Source organism: Gracilinanus agilis, chromosome 1 (assembly GCF_016433145.1).
Source record: "Gracilinanus agilis isolate LMUSP501 chromosome 1, AgileGrace, whole genome shotgun sequence".
Lineage (NCBI taxonomy): Eukaryota > Metazoa > Chordata > Mammalia > Didelphimorphia > Didelphidae > Gracilinanus > Gracilinanus agilis.
Window position 1 is genome coordinate 338559580 of NC_058130.1, and position 13133 is coordinate 338572712.

Below are 13133 nucleotides of genomic sequence, written 5' to 3' on the forward strand. Positions count from 1 at the left end.
TTCCTTTCTTTCTTTCTTTCTTTCTTTCTTTCTTTCTTTCTTTCTTTCTTTCTTTCTTTCTTTCTTTCTTTCTTCCTTTCTTCCTTTCTTTCTTCCTTTCTTTCTTTCTTAAATAAAGATATTTTATTTTACCTGAAAGATTTTTCACAGTAAGTTGAAGAGGCAAGTGGCAGAAAGGCCTTCAGAATAAGTAGATAAAGTATGATTAATAAGCTTCATTCCCACCACATTTGTGGAATAGTGAAAAGAGTGGAGACTCCAGTTGGACTCTGAGAACTCTGGTTCAAATGGCCAGCTAGACTCCTTACTAACCTGTGTGACCTTGGACCAGTCAGACAACTTCCTCCAGGCACATTTCTCATCTGTGGAAGGAAGGAGATGGTTGATGACTTCTGAGGTTGCTTTCAGCTCTTCTTATCCTATGAATATGAAAAATGCATAGGGTGGCCCTTCTGGGTTTATGACATTCCTGCCTGTATATTTTCCGACAGGCCAATATTTTGTTTCCTTCCTTGGGACAGTCAGATGACAACTACAGTACCAGTTAGTGTTAATCTATGGGTTTTGAAAGGCAAAGAGATTTCTGCTCAGGGGAGGGGAGGCTACAGGGTCTCAAAATATGAAGAACTATAAGGTTTTGTGAAAAGTGAAATTCATGAAAAAGTTACATTGATTGACTAGGTCACAACTACCTTTGGATTTGGAGGGTTATTTTAAAACATAAGTTCTTGGGGCAGTTAGGTGGCTCAGTGGATAGAGAGCCAGGCCTGGAGATGGGAAGGTCCTGGGTTCAAATCTTACCTTGATGGAGAACTAGGCCTAGAAACCAGAGGTTGTTTTTGTGAAACCTTGTTACCCTGTGTTTGATTCCTAATAGTAAACAGGTGGTCCAAATTTGAATGGGGCTGTGGTACTGGTGACTTTGTTTGCTTATAAACTTAAAATACACCTGCAAAGCTGTTTCATCTGCTTGTTAAACTTTTATTTCTCAACAGCTACCATCGTTACATTTTCGGCTATTCCAAGAATTTAGATGTTTCCCTCAAGTCTTCTTTTAATGGGAAGGAGATACAACAACTTCTTGTCACGATTACCTCTGACTCAGAGTGTAATGCTTACCCTAACACCACCTCCGATGAGTCTTGTGAGTATCTTATTTGATGCTTGCTTTATAAGCTCCCTGGGGATGGCTTTAGCTCTTAAAGTACGGTGTATGGAGCTACCCATTATGTCCTCCCATGCCAGAAAGCTTGCCTGTTGTCATGTGAATAAAGGTGAAATACTGCTAACTTTCCTCAAGGAAAGAGAGGAAGAACAGTGACTCTCCATTATATAAGCATGATATGGTATTTGATGTGAAAGAACCAGGCTTGAATCCTGCCTTTCCTTGCTACTTTTTACATGAGTGATTTCTTTCAACTGCTTAGCACCATCTCCCAAATTACCTTATTTTTAATTACTTTGTATTCATTCCCTTTTCTATCCTCCCTTATATGTGTATTTGCCTTTACTTTCGAATGCAGTTTTCTTGTAGGGAGGAATTGTTTTGTTCTTCATGTTGGCATTCCCAGCACCTAGCAGTGTTTGGCAATCATTTGGGCAAATTTCACAAAATCCGAGCATTTCTTAAGCCTTTGCCACATTCCAGATAAACATATTGAGCAATGGAGATAAAAGTATTTCTCAAGAAACATACAGAACAGTTACAGTATTACCAAGTTACCTGTCCTTTCTAGGTTAGTTTCTTCTTTTGCAAAATAAAGGGGTTAAGAGTCAGCTAGGTATCACAGTGGATAGAGCACCATGCCTGGAGTCTGGCCTCAGACATTTCCTAGCAGTGTGACTCTGGGCAAGTCACTTAATCCATTGCCCAGCCCTTATGGCTCTTTTGCCTTGGAACTGATACCAAGATTCTATTACAACAATGACCAATGTGAAAATATGTTTTCCATGATAATACATGACATAACCCAGATAAAATTGCATACCCTCTCTGGGAACAGAGAAGGAAGGAAGGGAGAGAGACAGTTTGGATCATACAATTTTGGAAAGCTTATGTTGGAAATTATTATTATATGTAATTGGGACAATAAAATATATATTTTTAAAGTTGATACTAAGACAGAAAGCGAGGGTTTAAAAAAATTAAAACAAAATTTAAAAGGATTGAATGAAATGACCTCAAAATCTAAATCTGTGGTCCTAATTTATTGAGGGAGACAGTGTGGGCTACTAAGGAGAGCAATATACTGAGGATTCAGGAGACCTGGGTATATAGATAGTCCTGGTTCTATCACTGTGTCTGTCACCTTGGACAAGTAATTTATTTTCTTTTGAGTCTTAGTTCTTTCATCTAAAAAATGGGTCGTCACCTAGATGGCTTCCAAGATCTCTTCCAGCCCCCAGATTTTTGATTTCTCTTCTCATCTCTGGGACATACTAGTTGTATATAATCCTGGGCAAGACACTTAACTGCTCAATGGCCTAGGCAACTCTAAGGCTGAAAGTTGCAGAAAAAGTGCCAATCAGCATTGGTAGAGGGAATTTCCTTATTTGGGAGTTCCTTATACCCATTTAGGTCCTATCCCCATCCCTGTACTATCATCCTCATTTAGAGAAGTAACATGGAATAATGATGGATGGAGAGCCTGCCTAGTAGTCAGAAAGGCTTCTAACATAAGTTCTGCCTCTGACACATAGTCTGTGGGGTTCCGAGCAAGTCACCAACTCTCAGGGTCACCTGATTTTAAGTAGTGCTATAAATACAGAAGAGTACACTATGGGAGGGATTTTCCCCATGGGGAGTTTCCTATACTGTTGAATTCTCAAGTTTCTATGGGGGGGAAAAAGTCATCCTTTTATCAAATTCTTCAGGAGAGGACAAAACTAGGGAAAAGATGTTTGGGGTTTCCCCCCCACCCCCTCAAGATATGTTGGAACAAATGGATATAGATGGATCCTAGAAAGTGTAAGAAATTAAGAATGAGAAAGTAGGGAGATTAGGATTAAGCTGGTGAGGATTATAGACAGTGATGAAGAAAAACAAAATTGGGAGTTATTGAAATTATTACAAAGAAAGTAGAAGGAAAAAGTACTTGATGTACTTGACAGATTAGAAAAGGAAACAATCTAATGAGGTGGCTTTTTGCCAACTCCTCATAAAGGAAGACTTCCCAGTTGGCAACAGTTGATTTTTCAAAAGTTTTAATGATACCTTTTGCTTTACCAGGGCATTCATTTCCTGATAGATTTCCTTCCTCCCATGTCCAGTAAGACTTTCTGTTAAAAAAACAATTCAGGGACAGCTTGGTGGCTCAGTGGAGAGACAGCCAGGCCTAGAGACAAGAGGTCCTGAGTTCAAATGTGACCTCAGACACTTCCTAGATGTGTGACCCTAGGCAAGTCACTTACCCTTGATTGCCTATCCTCTCCTGTCTTGGAAGTGATACTAAGAAGATCAGAGTTTAAAAACAAAACAAAAAACTATGTATATGCAACATCTCATTTCTGTATTCTCCCTTTCCTACCCAACTTCTTCAGTTAAAGTAGGGTAGTGCATTTCCTTATCTCTTCTGTAGCCTTTTATTTATTTAACCATTCCTTTAATTTGTGTAGTTTTTTAAAGTTTACTTTGCTACAGTTATTGTATATTTCACTTTGCCTTAGTTTATATATCTTGCCTATTCCTCACATTCACCATTTCTTATGGCAAATGCAATAATATTTTTATAGTTCTAATAATGTTTTGTTCTCTCTTGACATTTATTTTTTTTAATTTTTATTTTGAATATTTTCCCATAGTTACATATTTCATGTGTTTTCCCTCTCCCCCAAATCCCCATAACCCCCCTTAACCAACGCACAGTTCCACTGGGTTTTACATGTATCCTTGATCAAGACCTAATTCCATATTATTTACAGTTGGACTAGAGTTATCGTTTAGTGTCTACATCCCCAATAAAATCCCCAACGGCCCATGTGTTCAAGCAGTTGTTTTTCTTCTGTGTTTCTCCTCCCCCAGTTCTTCCTCTGAATGTGGCTAGTTTTCTTTCTCATAAGTCCCTCAGCCTTGCTCTAGATCCTTACATTCAAATGCAATAATATTACATTATGTACCTGTTTCATAATTTGTTTAGCCATTCCTTAGTCCCTGGGCAAGTGCTGCTCTAGTATAGATATGGTCTTCCCTTCCTGCCACATCAAGGGGATCTCTAGGTCAAAGGATATGAACATTTTAGTTAACTTTTTTTTGGCTTAATTTCAAATTTCTTTCTAGAATGAATGTACCATTTCCTGATCTGATAGCAATGTGTTATTAAATCATAAATCTAGAATTGGAAGGCCATCAGAGTTCAAGGAATCCAACTCCCTCATTTTATAGAAAACTAAATTAAGCCCAAGAGTCACTTGCCCATGGTCATATGATAGTGGGTGGCACAGTCCAGATTCAAACTCCTCTACCTCAGGACCTCCAAGATTGACCGGATTCATCAAGGACAGCATTGTGAATTAACAACTAGCTCTTCAACTCCAAATGATTCCTAATTATTTCTTTGCTCTTCTGTAGCCCAGAGGCTTAGAAGAAGTGCTCGGAGGTGTCTGCCTATATCATTAGTATTGTCCTCTTCTCCTGAGTCTTAAAATCTGAATGTGAGATAATGATGGTCATTAAAATAACACTGAGTCTTTACCTATTCTGAATTCCACTCATACTGGTTAGATTTTGTAATACACACAATGCAGATTTTCATTCTGCATATACAGTCTGACCTGAAGCTAGGTAGGAAATGGTTACTAGATTTCATCCTTAAAGAGTAAGCTGTTTTTGAAATAGCCTATTAGAATTTTTTTTAATTGAAAGGTTCTTTGGATAAGTGTGTGGTCATACATTTGTCTTACTAGAAGTTATTGCCATATCTGACTTAGTCCTGTGTTGGTGAACCTATGCTAGAGCTATAGCATGCCAGAGGGGGCTACTCCCTTCCCCATCTCTCCACCACACCTGAGGACATTTCTCCCATTACCCACCCCTCTGCCCAGCAGCCAATGGGAGCACTTCCTCCCTCCCCTGTCTGTGGTAAGGAGAGGGGGCTCACCTGTAGTTTAGGGGTGCAATTTGGGTATTCGGTCTCTAAAAGGTTCACCATCACTAACTTAGTCCCTTTATTTGTTTCCAGTACAATTCAGGACCTTTTCTAATACCAATAATAGCCTTCATTTCATCATGAAATATGACTCTCTCTGAGTATAGATTTTATCACGTGCTAAAAGGTCCTTTCCAGATCTAAGCCTATGATCTATTATTATTATTTATTCATTAGTTTTATTTATTTACACTTTTTATTTATCTAGCACTGAACAGAGTGCCTGGCACATGGTAGAGGCTTAAGCAGTATTGCTTGCTTGAGTTACTTTTATTGTTGCCATCACTGTGTTATTTTTAAGAAAAAGCTACCATAGAATATTGAAGGTAAATGAGACTTTAAAACCACTAAAGTCAATAACCTCCTACCCCTTACTTTGACTGTATTTTATGGAAACAGTCATAATGGACATTTATATAGTGTTGTAAAGTTTGAGAAAGCTTTCATTTTACAGAGAAGGAACTGAGCTCCATAAAGGTTAAGTGACTTGCCTGTAGCTATAAAGAAAGAAGTAATACCATTCAGATTTGAACCCAGGACCCTTAAGTCCACATCCATCACTCTTCCCAATGGACTATTCTGTCTCTCTCTTTATTTGATTCTTTTAACAACCTCCATGAAGTAGTTGATATCATTATCTCCATTTTACAAATGAGGAAACTGAGGCTTTGAGAGGTCAGATTGACTTGCTAGGTCATACAAATAATAATTATTTGAGGTGAGATTTGAGTTCAGGTATTCATAACTCCAAGCTCATTTTTTCCATGCTAGATACATGTTGCTTGAGGTTCAAAGAGATTAAGTAATACACTGGTTAATGCAGAAAGTGAGAAGTTGGCCCCAAGATCTTTCTTCCAACTCTCAGTCTATGATGTCCTACAGATTTGGTGTCTGGCTAATAAGTTATAGGCTCTAGATAAGAAATAGCAAAATGTAAGATTGTACCAATAAAAAACACTTCACTTCTCAGTGTATTAGTCTGACTGATTGCTGTCTTCTGACAGATAAAAGATGTCATAGTTATTTGCTTTTGATCCATGATGATAGGAAATTGCCACATGACTTAATCCTTGCAAACTGGGCTGTGTGCTTAAGTGCTTTGACCTCTGATAAACCCACGCGGGAAGAGGGGGCAGCTGTGTGGCTCAGTGGATTGAAAGTCAGACTTGGAGATGGGAGATCCTGGGTTCAAATCTGGTATCAGACACTTCCTAGCTGGGCGACCCTGGGCAAGTCACTTAACCCACATTGCCTAGGCCTTTCCACTCTTTTACCTTGGAACCAATACATAGTATTGATTCTAAGGCAGAAGAATGTAAGGATTTTTTTAAAAAGCAGCAACAAATTAGGACCACAATGGGGCCTTAGTCCCAGTATAGCACAACCATCTCCAATCTGCCAGGGGTTTTTAAGGCTATATATCTGCCTTCACCTGTGCCTATTAGGTTTCTCCTCTGACTCTGTGCCAAGAAGAAGAGGTTCTTCTAGATGAGCTTCTCCCTATCATACTCTGTGAAATACTAGGTAGGTAAACAGCCATGCTTCCTTAGTTTTAAAAAAAATGGCCTTGGCTGCTTACACAAAAACAATGCTTATGAGCTATAGTTTTAATGTGGTAATCGAATAAAACTAAACATGAAGTTAACTTGAGACTAATTAGAGGCATATATTAATTTTTACTATGCTATACAGTAATTAGGTTTCTGTAATAAGCAGGTTATATAGACAGCAGACCTATAACCAGTGTTATTTCTTTTTTTTCTTTTTTAATGCTTACATTCTGTTTTTGCATCAATTTTAGGACAGAAGTGGCAAGAGCTGGGTAATAGGGGTTAAGCGACTTGCCCAGGGTCACACAACTAGGAAGACTAATATTATTTCTTTGCAGAGTAATCTATCTTTTTTTCCCCTTTTGGTTTATTAGTTCTTTGATGTCCACAATGAGTGTCGGTGTAGAAAGTTAGTTATCATCTTTATTACATAGACACAAGTCCATCTGAAGAATCAGAGGGCCTGACCCTAGCTCCTTATTTATTGAGACTCCTTTGCCATTGATAGTCTTGTAGCATCCCCACCACATGCTCCAGTCCTGAGGTTTCCTTGGCACCCTATTCATCCTCTTTCTCAGACAAGGAAAGTAAACGGGCCAGGTTCACCTTACATAGCACTGAGAATGGGAAGAGTTAGCAAAAATGTGAGCAATCAAAGGGTGTAAGAGCATTTAGTCAAACCTATTCATTTTACAGCTGAGAAGACTGAATCCATTAAGAAACATTTATGCGAAGGGCTGGAGATACATGGAAACATGATCTCTGCCCTTAGAAAAGAGCCTCTGTTGAAGAGACAAACATGCAAGCAGCTTTGGACTTAGAAGATCCAGAGAGGCAGAGGCTTGGTGGGGCATGCCTCCTGGGAGAGTGGGATGAACAGCCAAGGGAAGTGTTATAAGATAAATTAATGAATTAATAAATTGATTATGAGTCAGGACCATGACAAATAGGAGATCATCTCCCTAGGCAGGCTTCCAGGTTTCTAGGAACTGCAACCCTCCGAGCAGCTAAGTATAAGTAAGTGGTAGATTGACTTTCTTTGGTCACGATGAACCACTGAATATAAGAATGAATGTAGTGTCTGCAGTTTGTAAGTATTGTCATACTTTTGGTGAGAAACAAACCTCAAGGGGCAGCTAGGTTGTGAAGATGGGATTAACTCTACCCCTGCCCATTTTTAGATTTAATCTAAAAATTAAATTAAAGTTCTGTAGGGCGCCAACCCCCCTTCAAGTATAAGTGGGGTGTTTATACTTCTGGTGATTAAATCTAAAAATGGACAGGGTAGAGTTAAAACCATCTTCACAATATGTCAGTGGACAAAATGCAAATGGGAGGTCCTGGATTCAAATTTGGTCTCAGATACTTCCTAGCTGTGTAACCCTGGGCAAGTCACTTAACCCCACTTTCCTAGTTCTTGCCAGTCTTCTGCATTGGAACTAATATCAATTCTAAAACAGAAGGTAGGGGTTTTAAAAAAAGAAATGAACTCTAAATTTCTCATAATTAAGGCCCACCAAATAAGCCTCTGAGTACAGGTTTCTGGTTCTTTATTTTGAAAATCCCTTAAATGTTAGTAAGAATTCTTACCTATTTTTACCTCAAGAAGATTTTTGAATATCTGTACCATAATAATAGTCTGTCTTGTTTTGCTGAAGGACTAACAGAATATATCTTTCTTGATTGCAGATAAATTGGTTGTTCAGGAGTCTGTAGCAATGCTAGAAGCCAGGAAGGTTTGGGGTGCTTTACGAGGTGAGTAAACTCTAATTTCCATCATTTCCTTAACAGAAAGCATACAGGCATTCTTTACAGGTTTGTAATTGCCATGATGCCTGAAGAGATCACATAATGTTAAGAGTTTGTGTGACAAACACCCAGGGGAGAAGTAGGTAGTGTGATCTCATGAAAAAACAGCCTAGATTGGAGTGAGAGAACTTGTGTTCAAATCCCAGCTGTGCCACTTACTAACTGTGTGACTTTGGTCAAGTCTTCTAACTTCTCTGGACCTGTTTCCTCACCTGTAAAATGAGAGAATTGGACTAGAGGATTGCTAAGGTCCCCTTCCAAATCCATAGCTATCATCCTATGAGCCTTTAAAAAAAGGGGAGAGTGGGGAGGGAGCAGCTAGGTGGCTCAGTGGATTGAGAGCTATGCCTAGAGATGGGAGGTCCTAGGTTCAAATCTGGCCTCAAACACTTCCTAACTGTGTGACCCTGGGCAAGTCACTTAACTGCCATTGCTTAGCCTTTACTGCTTTTCTGTCTTAGAACCGTATTGGTTCTAAGACAGAAGATAAGGGTTATATTTAAAAAATAATAATAAAAAAGAGAGACCTACAACTTTCAGATGAACAGTATGGCATAGCAACCAAAAGATCTAATATGATCTGAATCTCTGTCAATATAAGCATAATGTTTAGGAAGGGCGTCGTAGTCCTCTTCTACTATGCCCTGGCTAAAATGTAGCTAAGGGATTGCATTTATTTTGGGTCCCATATTTGAGGCCATAGACAAACAGGAGCTTGTTCAGTGTAAGGAGAACAAGCCAGGAATAGAAATTTAAAAATACCATTTAAGGATTTGTTGGAAGAATTGGGGTGATGTTTAGCCTAGAGATGAGAATATTTAGGGGAAACATAGCTTCTTTCTAGTGATGAGAATAACAATAACTCCTATTTATGTGAGTAGGAGTTACTTATTTAGTAGCTACTATTATAAGTTACATTTTGTTGTCAAGTGATTTTTTTTAGTCGATTCTTTGTTGACACCATTTGGGGGTTTTCTTGGCAAAGATACTGGAATGGTTTGCCCTTTCCTCCTCCAGCTCATTTACTAATAAGGAAACCGAGATGAACAGAGTTAAGTGACTTGCCCAGGGTCACAGAGCTAGTAAGTGTCTCAGGCCGGATTTGAACTCAGGAAGATGAGTCTCCTTGATTTTAGGCTTGGGCTTCATCCACCCTGCCACCCAGCTAAGTATACTTAGTGGGTACATTTTTGTGTGTCTAGAGAGAATTATATTACCTGATTTAGGATTACATATTAAAATCATGTGGCTTATCTTGACTAAGCAATTATATATTGTAATTATATCCTTATTAAGCTATGCATTTTGCCTTTTCTAGGTCTAGAGACTTTCAGCCAGCTAGTGTATAAAGATTCTTATGGTGCTGTGAGTATGACTATAATATGTACATTGAACTAGTGAGCAATATGAACAGCTGTGTCTCTCTTGGCTGATTTAACTGCTTTTAGATCTGGACAGCCAGGAGGAAGATAGTCATCAAAAAGTTATGTATTATATTAATCACAATGTTATGGGCTATATAATATTGTATTATAGATTAATATTTGGTATATATTTCTTTAAAAACCACATAATGATTCCCTGTTTCTTATACAATCTTCCTTCTTATTCCTTATAAATTGAAATGTTTGTGTTTCTGGATAATTTAAATTGTCAATAAAAAGGAACATTCTTGAAAAGATTATTAGATAGATATATGAATGGCTCATTTTCCCATCTAATGCAGCAGTTCTCACTTTTTTGTCTCAGAATTCCTTTATGCTCTTAACCAATTATTGAGGACCTCTCCAAGGAGCTTCTGTTATGCAGATTATATCTTCATATTTACCACATTAGAAATGAAAATGTCTTAGTATTATTATTTTTTTAAAAAGTAGTTTTGACCCCACAGACTCTTGAAAGGGTTTTGATGAACTTCTGAGATCTTCAGACCAGACCAACCATTGATCTAAAGTACTGGCAGTATTAAAGAAGAAAAAGTAAAATAAAATAAAATACTGGCAGTAAAGATTTACTTTGCTAAGATGGCAGTGTTAGGCCTAAGTTAACCCTCATCCAGGTAGCATTGCTATTTTCCAGTATAGGAAGAGCAATTTTTAACTCAAGTTAAGGGGGAAATTTTTGTTAATTCTGTGAATTTATTTTTTTTATTCATAGTATGTGATCAATGAGACAGAAGTGATTGACTATCCAAGGTTTCCTTTTAGAGGAATTTTAATTGACACAGCCAGACACTATCTACCACTGAAGACTATTCTGACGACTCTGGTAAGTTACTGTTTTATTCTACTTTTTTTAAAAAACCAATTACATGTAATAAAAAATTTCCATTTTGTTCTACTTCTTAAAATATATCCAGGTACTATAGTTCAGATTTATAAAAGCTCAAATTTCGATAGCTCTTCAAGGTCTACAAAGTGTTTTTCCTAATAGCAACCTTGTGAGAGCTAGGTTGTGTAAAGATTCCCATTTTTTTAGATTAAGACATTAAAACTTGGAAAACTATAAGAACTTGCCTGTGATCATGGAGCTAGTGTGAGAGTCCAGACTCAAGCACAGGTCTCTGACCTCCAAATCCAGAGCTCTGTCTTCCAAGAAAGATTTTAACCTACAGGCCATTCACTTATCATATGTTCCTATAGATTAACTAGAACAATATTTTCATAGTTTATAGATTTAGAACTGGAAGGAATCTCAGAGGTCATCTGATCCAACTCTCTCAGAATAGAAAGAAGGAACTGAAGCCAGGGAAGTGGTAAACAGCAGGGCTAAGATTTGAACATGGATCCTCTTACTCCATTTTTATCACTTCCACTGGGCTACCCTGTTCTTTATGGGCTCTATTGTCCTGGTCCAGCCGGACACAACCAAGGGGTCCGGGGAAACGGCAACCTAAGAACCCATAGGGGAAGAAGAGGGGAGACCTCGCGTGCAAGATACAGAGTCGTTTGGATGGAAGCAAGGCTCGTTTATTGCAGATCTATGACAAGAATATATAGGTTGAGGGCAGAAGGGGGTCGGCAGATACTAAGGGGAAAGGAACGCGGAAAGGGAGCATAGAAAATCTCTTGTGGCGTCTTACTGTCTCCAAGCATGGCTGGGCCTATGATCAATATCTTATCTTAGAAGAGTGAATGACATCTATTCTTAGAAGAGTGACTATCTTATCTTAAAGTCTTGGTCCCTAACACTCTATGGAGGTGTAACCTTCCAGCATATTAAGGGATGGATAGGAGCATCAGTGCCCAGCTTGGAGAGAAAATGATTCTTCTCTAGCCTATAGAACTACTCTTCTCATACTCCAATGCTAAAAACCCTGTTAGAGGAAATTTTTACAATTCTTGAGGGTGATTTTTTTTTTTATCCTTTTCCATTATGTGTCCTTTAAAATGTGCCCGTGAAGGAAATTGGGAATTCAGTTTATTTTTCACTGAAAGGTTTTTTTTTTCTTTTTCATCAAAATTTTATGAGCAAGCCAAGTTTTATACATGATAGACTTTTATGCTCCAAATGAACAGAGTGACTTCTACTGCACAAAGAATTACAAAGAAAGCATTTTTCACATTTCTTTTCCTTTAAGGGTTTCTTTTTTTCTTTTAAACCTTTGCCTTCCTTCTTAGAATCAATTCTAAAGTATTGGTTCCAAGGCAGAAGAGCAGTAAAGACTAGACAATTGGGGTTAAATGACTTGCCCAGGGTCACACACCTAAGAAACATTTAAGGCCACATTTGAATGCAGGACATCCCGTCTCTAGGCCTGGTTCTGTGTGCACCAAGCTACCCAACTGTCCCAACATTTGCTTTTTAAAATGTCTCTGAGTTCACATCTCTTTGCCTCATCCCCACATGGTACTTTGAGAGATTGAGGGGAGAGCTTTCCTGTCCTCCTCCTACAAGCCCTTCCTTCTACTTCCCAGTCTTACTGAAGTTTATATAAATGTTTTCTTTTGTTCAAAGGACTGAGATCCCTGTGTAGAGTTGTGGAGAACTTGAAATAGTGGTGATGATATCATCTATGTATTAGGAGGAGCAGTGTATTGTCGTTTCCACAAAAAAAAAAAGTATATATTTGGAAATCTCTATAATACAGGGAGAAATCCACAGTGCATTCTAGATGCTGCCTGACATGTACAGAGAATAATCTTAAACCTGTTCCTTTACAGGATGCCATGGCATTTAATAAGTTTAATGTTCTGCACTGGCATTTAGTGGATGACAATTCCTTCCCATATCAGAGTATGGCTTTCCCAGAGTTAAGCAACAAGGTGAGTAATTTATAGTTATTCTGTCTAAAAAACTTTGGCAGAGTATACTTATGAACTGCTAATTTGCATTTGTTTTTATTAGATTGAAGCTTTAGGTATTTACTGTTGGACACTTGTGGAATTTGCTTTTATTCCGAATAAATTCTGGTAAAATACAAATAAAGTAAAACGTAATTAAATTAATAACCAGAGCTGTTTGTGAATAACAGAAATCAGCCATATACTCTTTTTTTTTGTTGTTGTTGTGCATTCTTTTTTTTTATTTATTTTACATTTATTAATATTCATTTTTAACATGGTTACATGATTCATGCTCCTCCTTTCCCCTTCAACCCCCCCCCCCCCGCACCCCCCCCCCCCCCCCC

At 38.1% G+C, this 13133-nt stretch overlaps 1 protein-coding gene across 1 annotated transcript in view; it reads left to right on the forward strand.

Annotated features, from left to right (window-relative positions):
- The window catches only part of HEXB (hexosaminidase subunit beta), a 39724-nt gene that overhangs the window by 1024 nt on the left and 25567 nt on the right, over positions 1-13133 (forward strand). Inside the window, exons 2-6 of the mRNA XM_044657693.1 lie at positions 996-1144; positions 8384-8449; positions 9822-9868; positions 10661-10771; positions 12667-12768. Coding sequence (XP_044513628.1) covers positions 996-1144; positions 8384-8449; positions 9822-9868; positions 10661-10771; positions 12667-12768 — 475 coding nt within the window. The remainder of the gene's footprint in view (positions 1-995; positions 1145-8383; positions 8450-9821; positions 9869-10660; positions 10772-12666; positions 12769-13133) is intronic.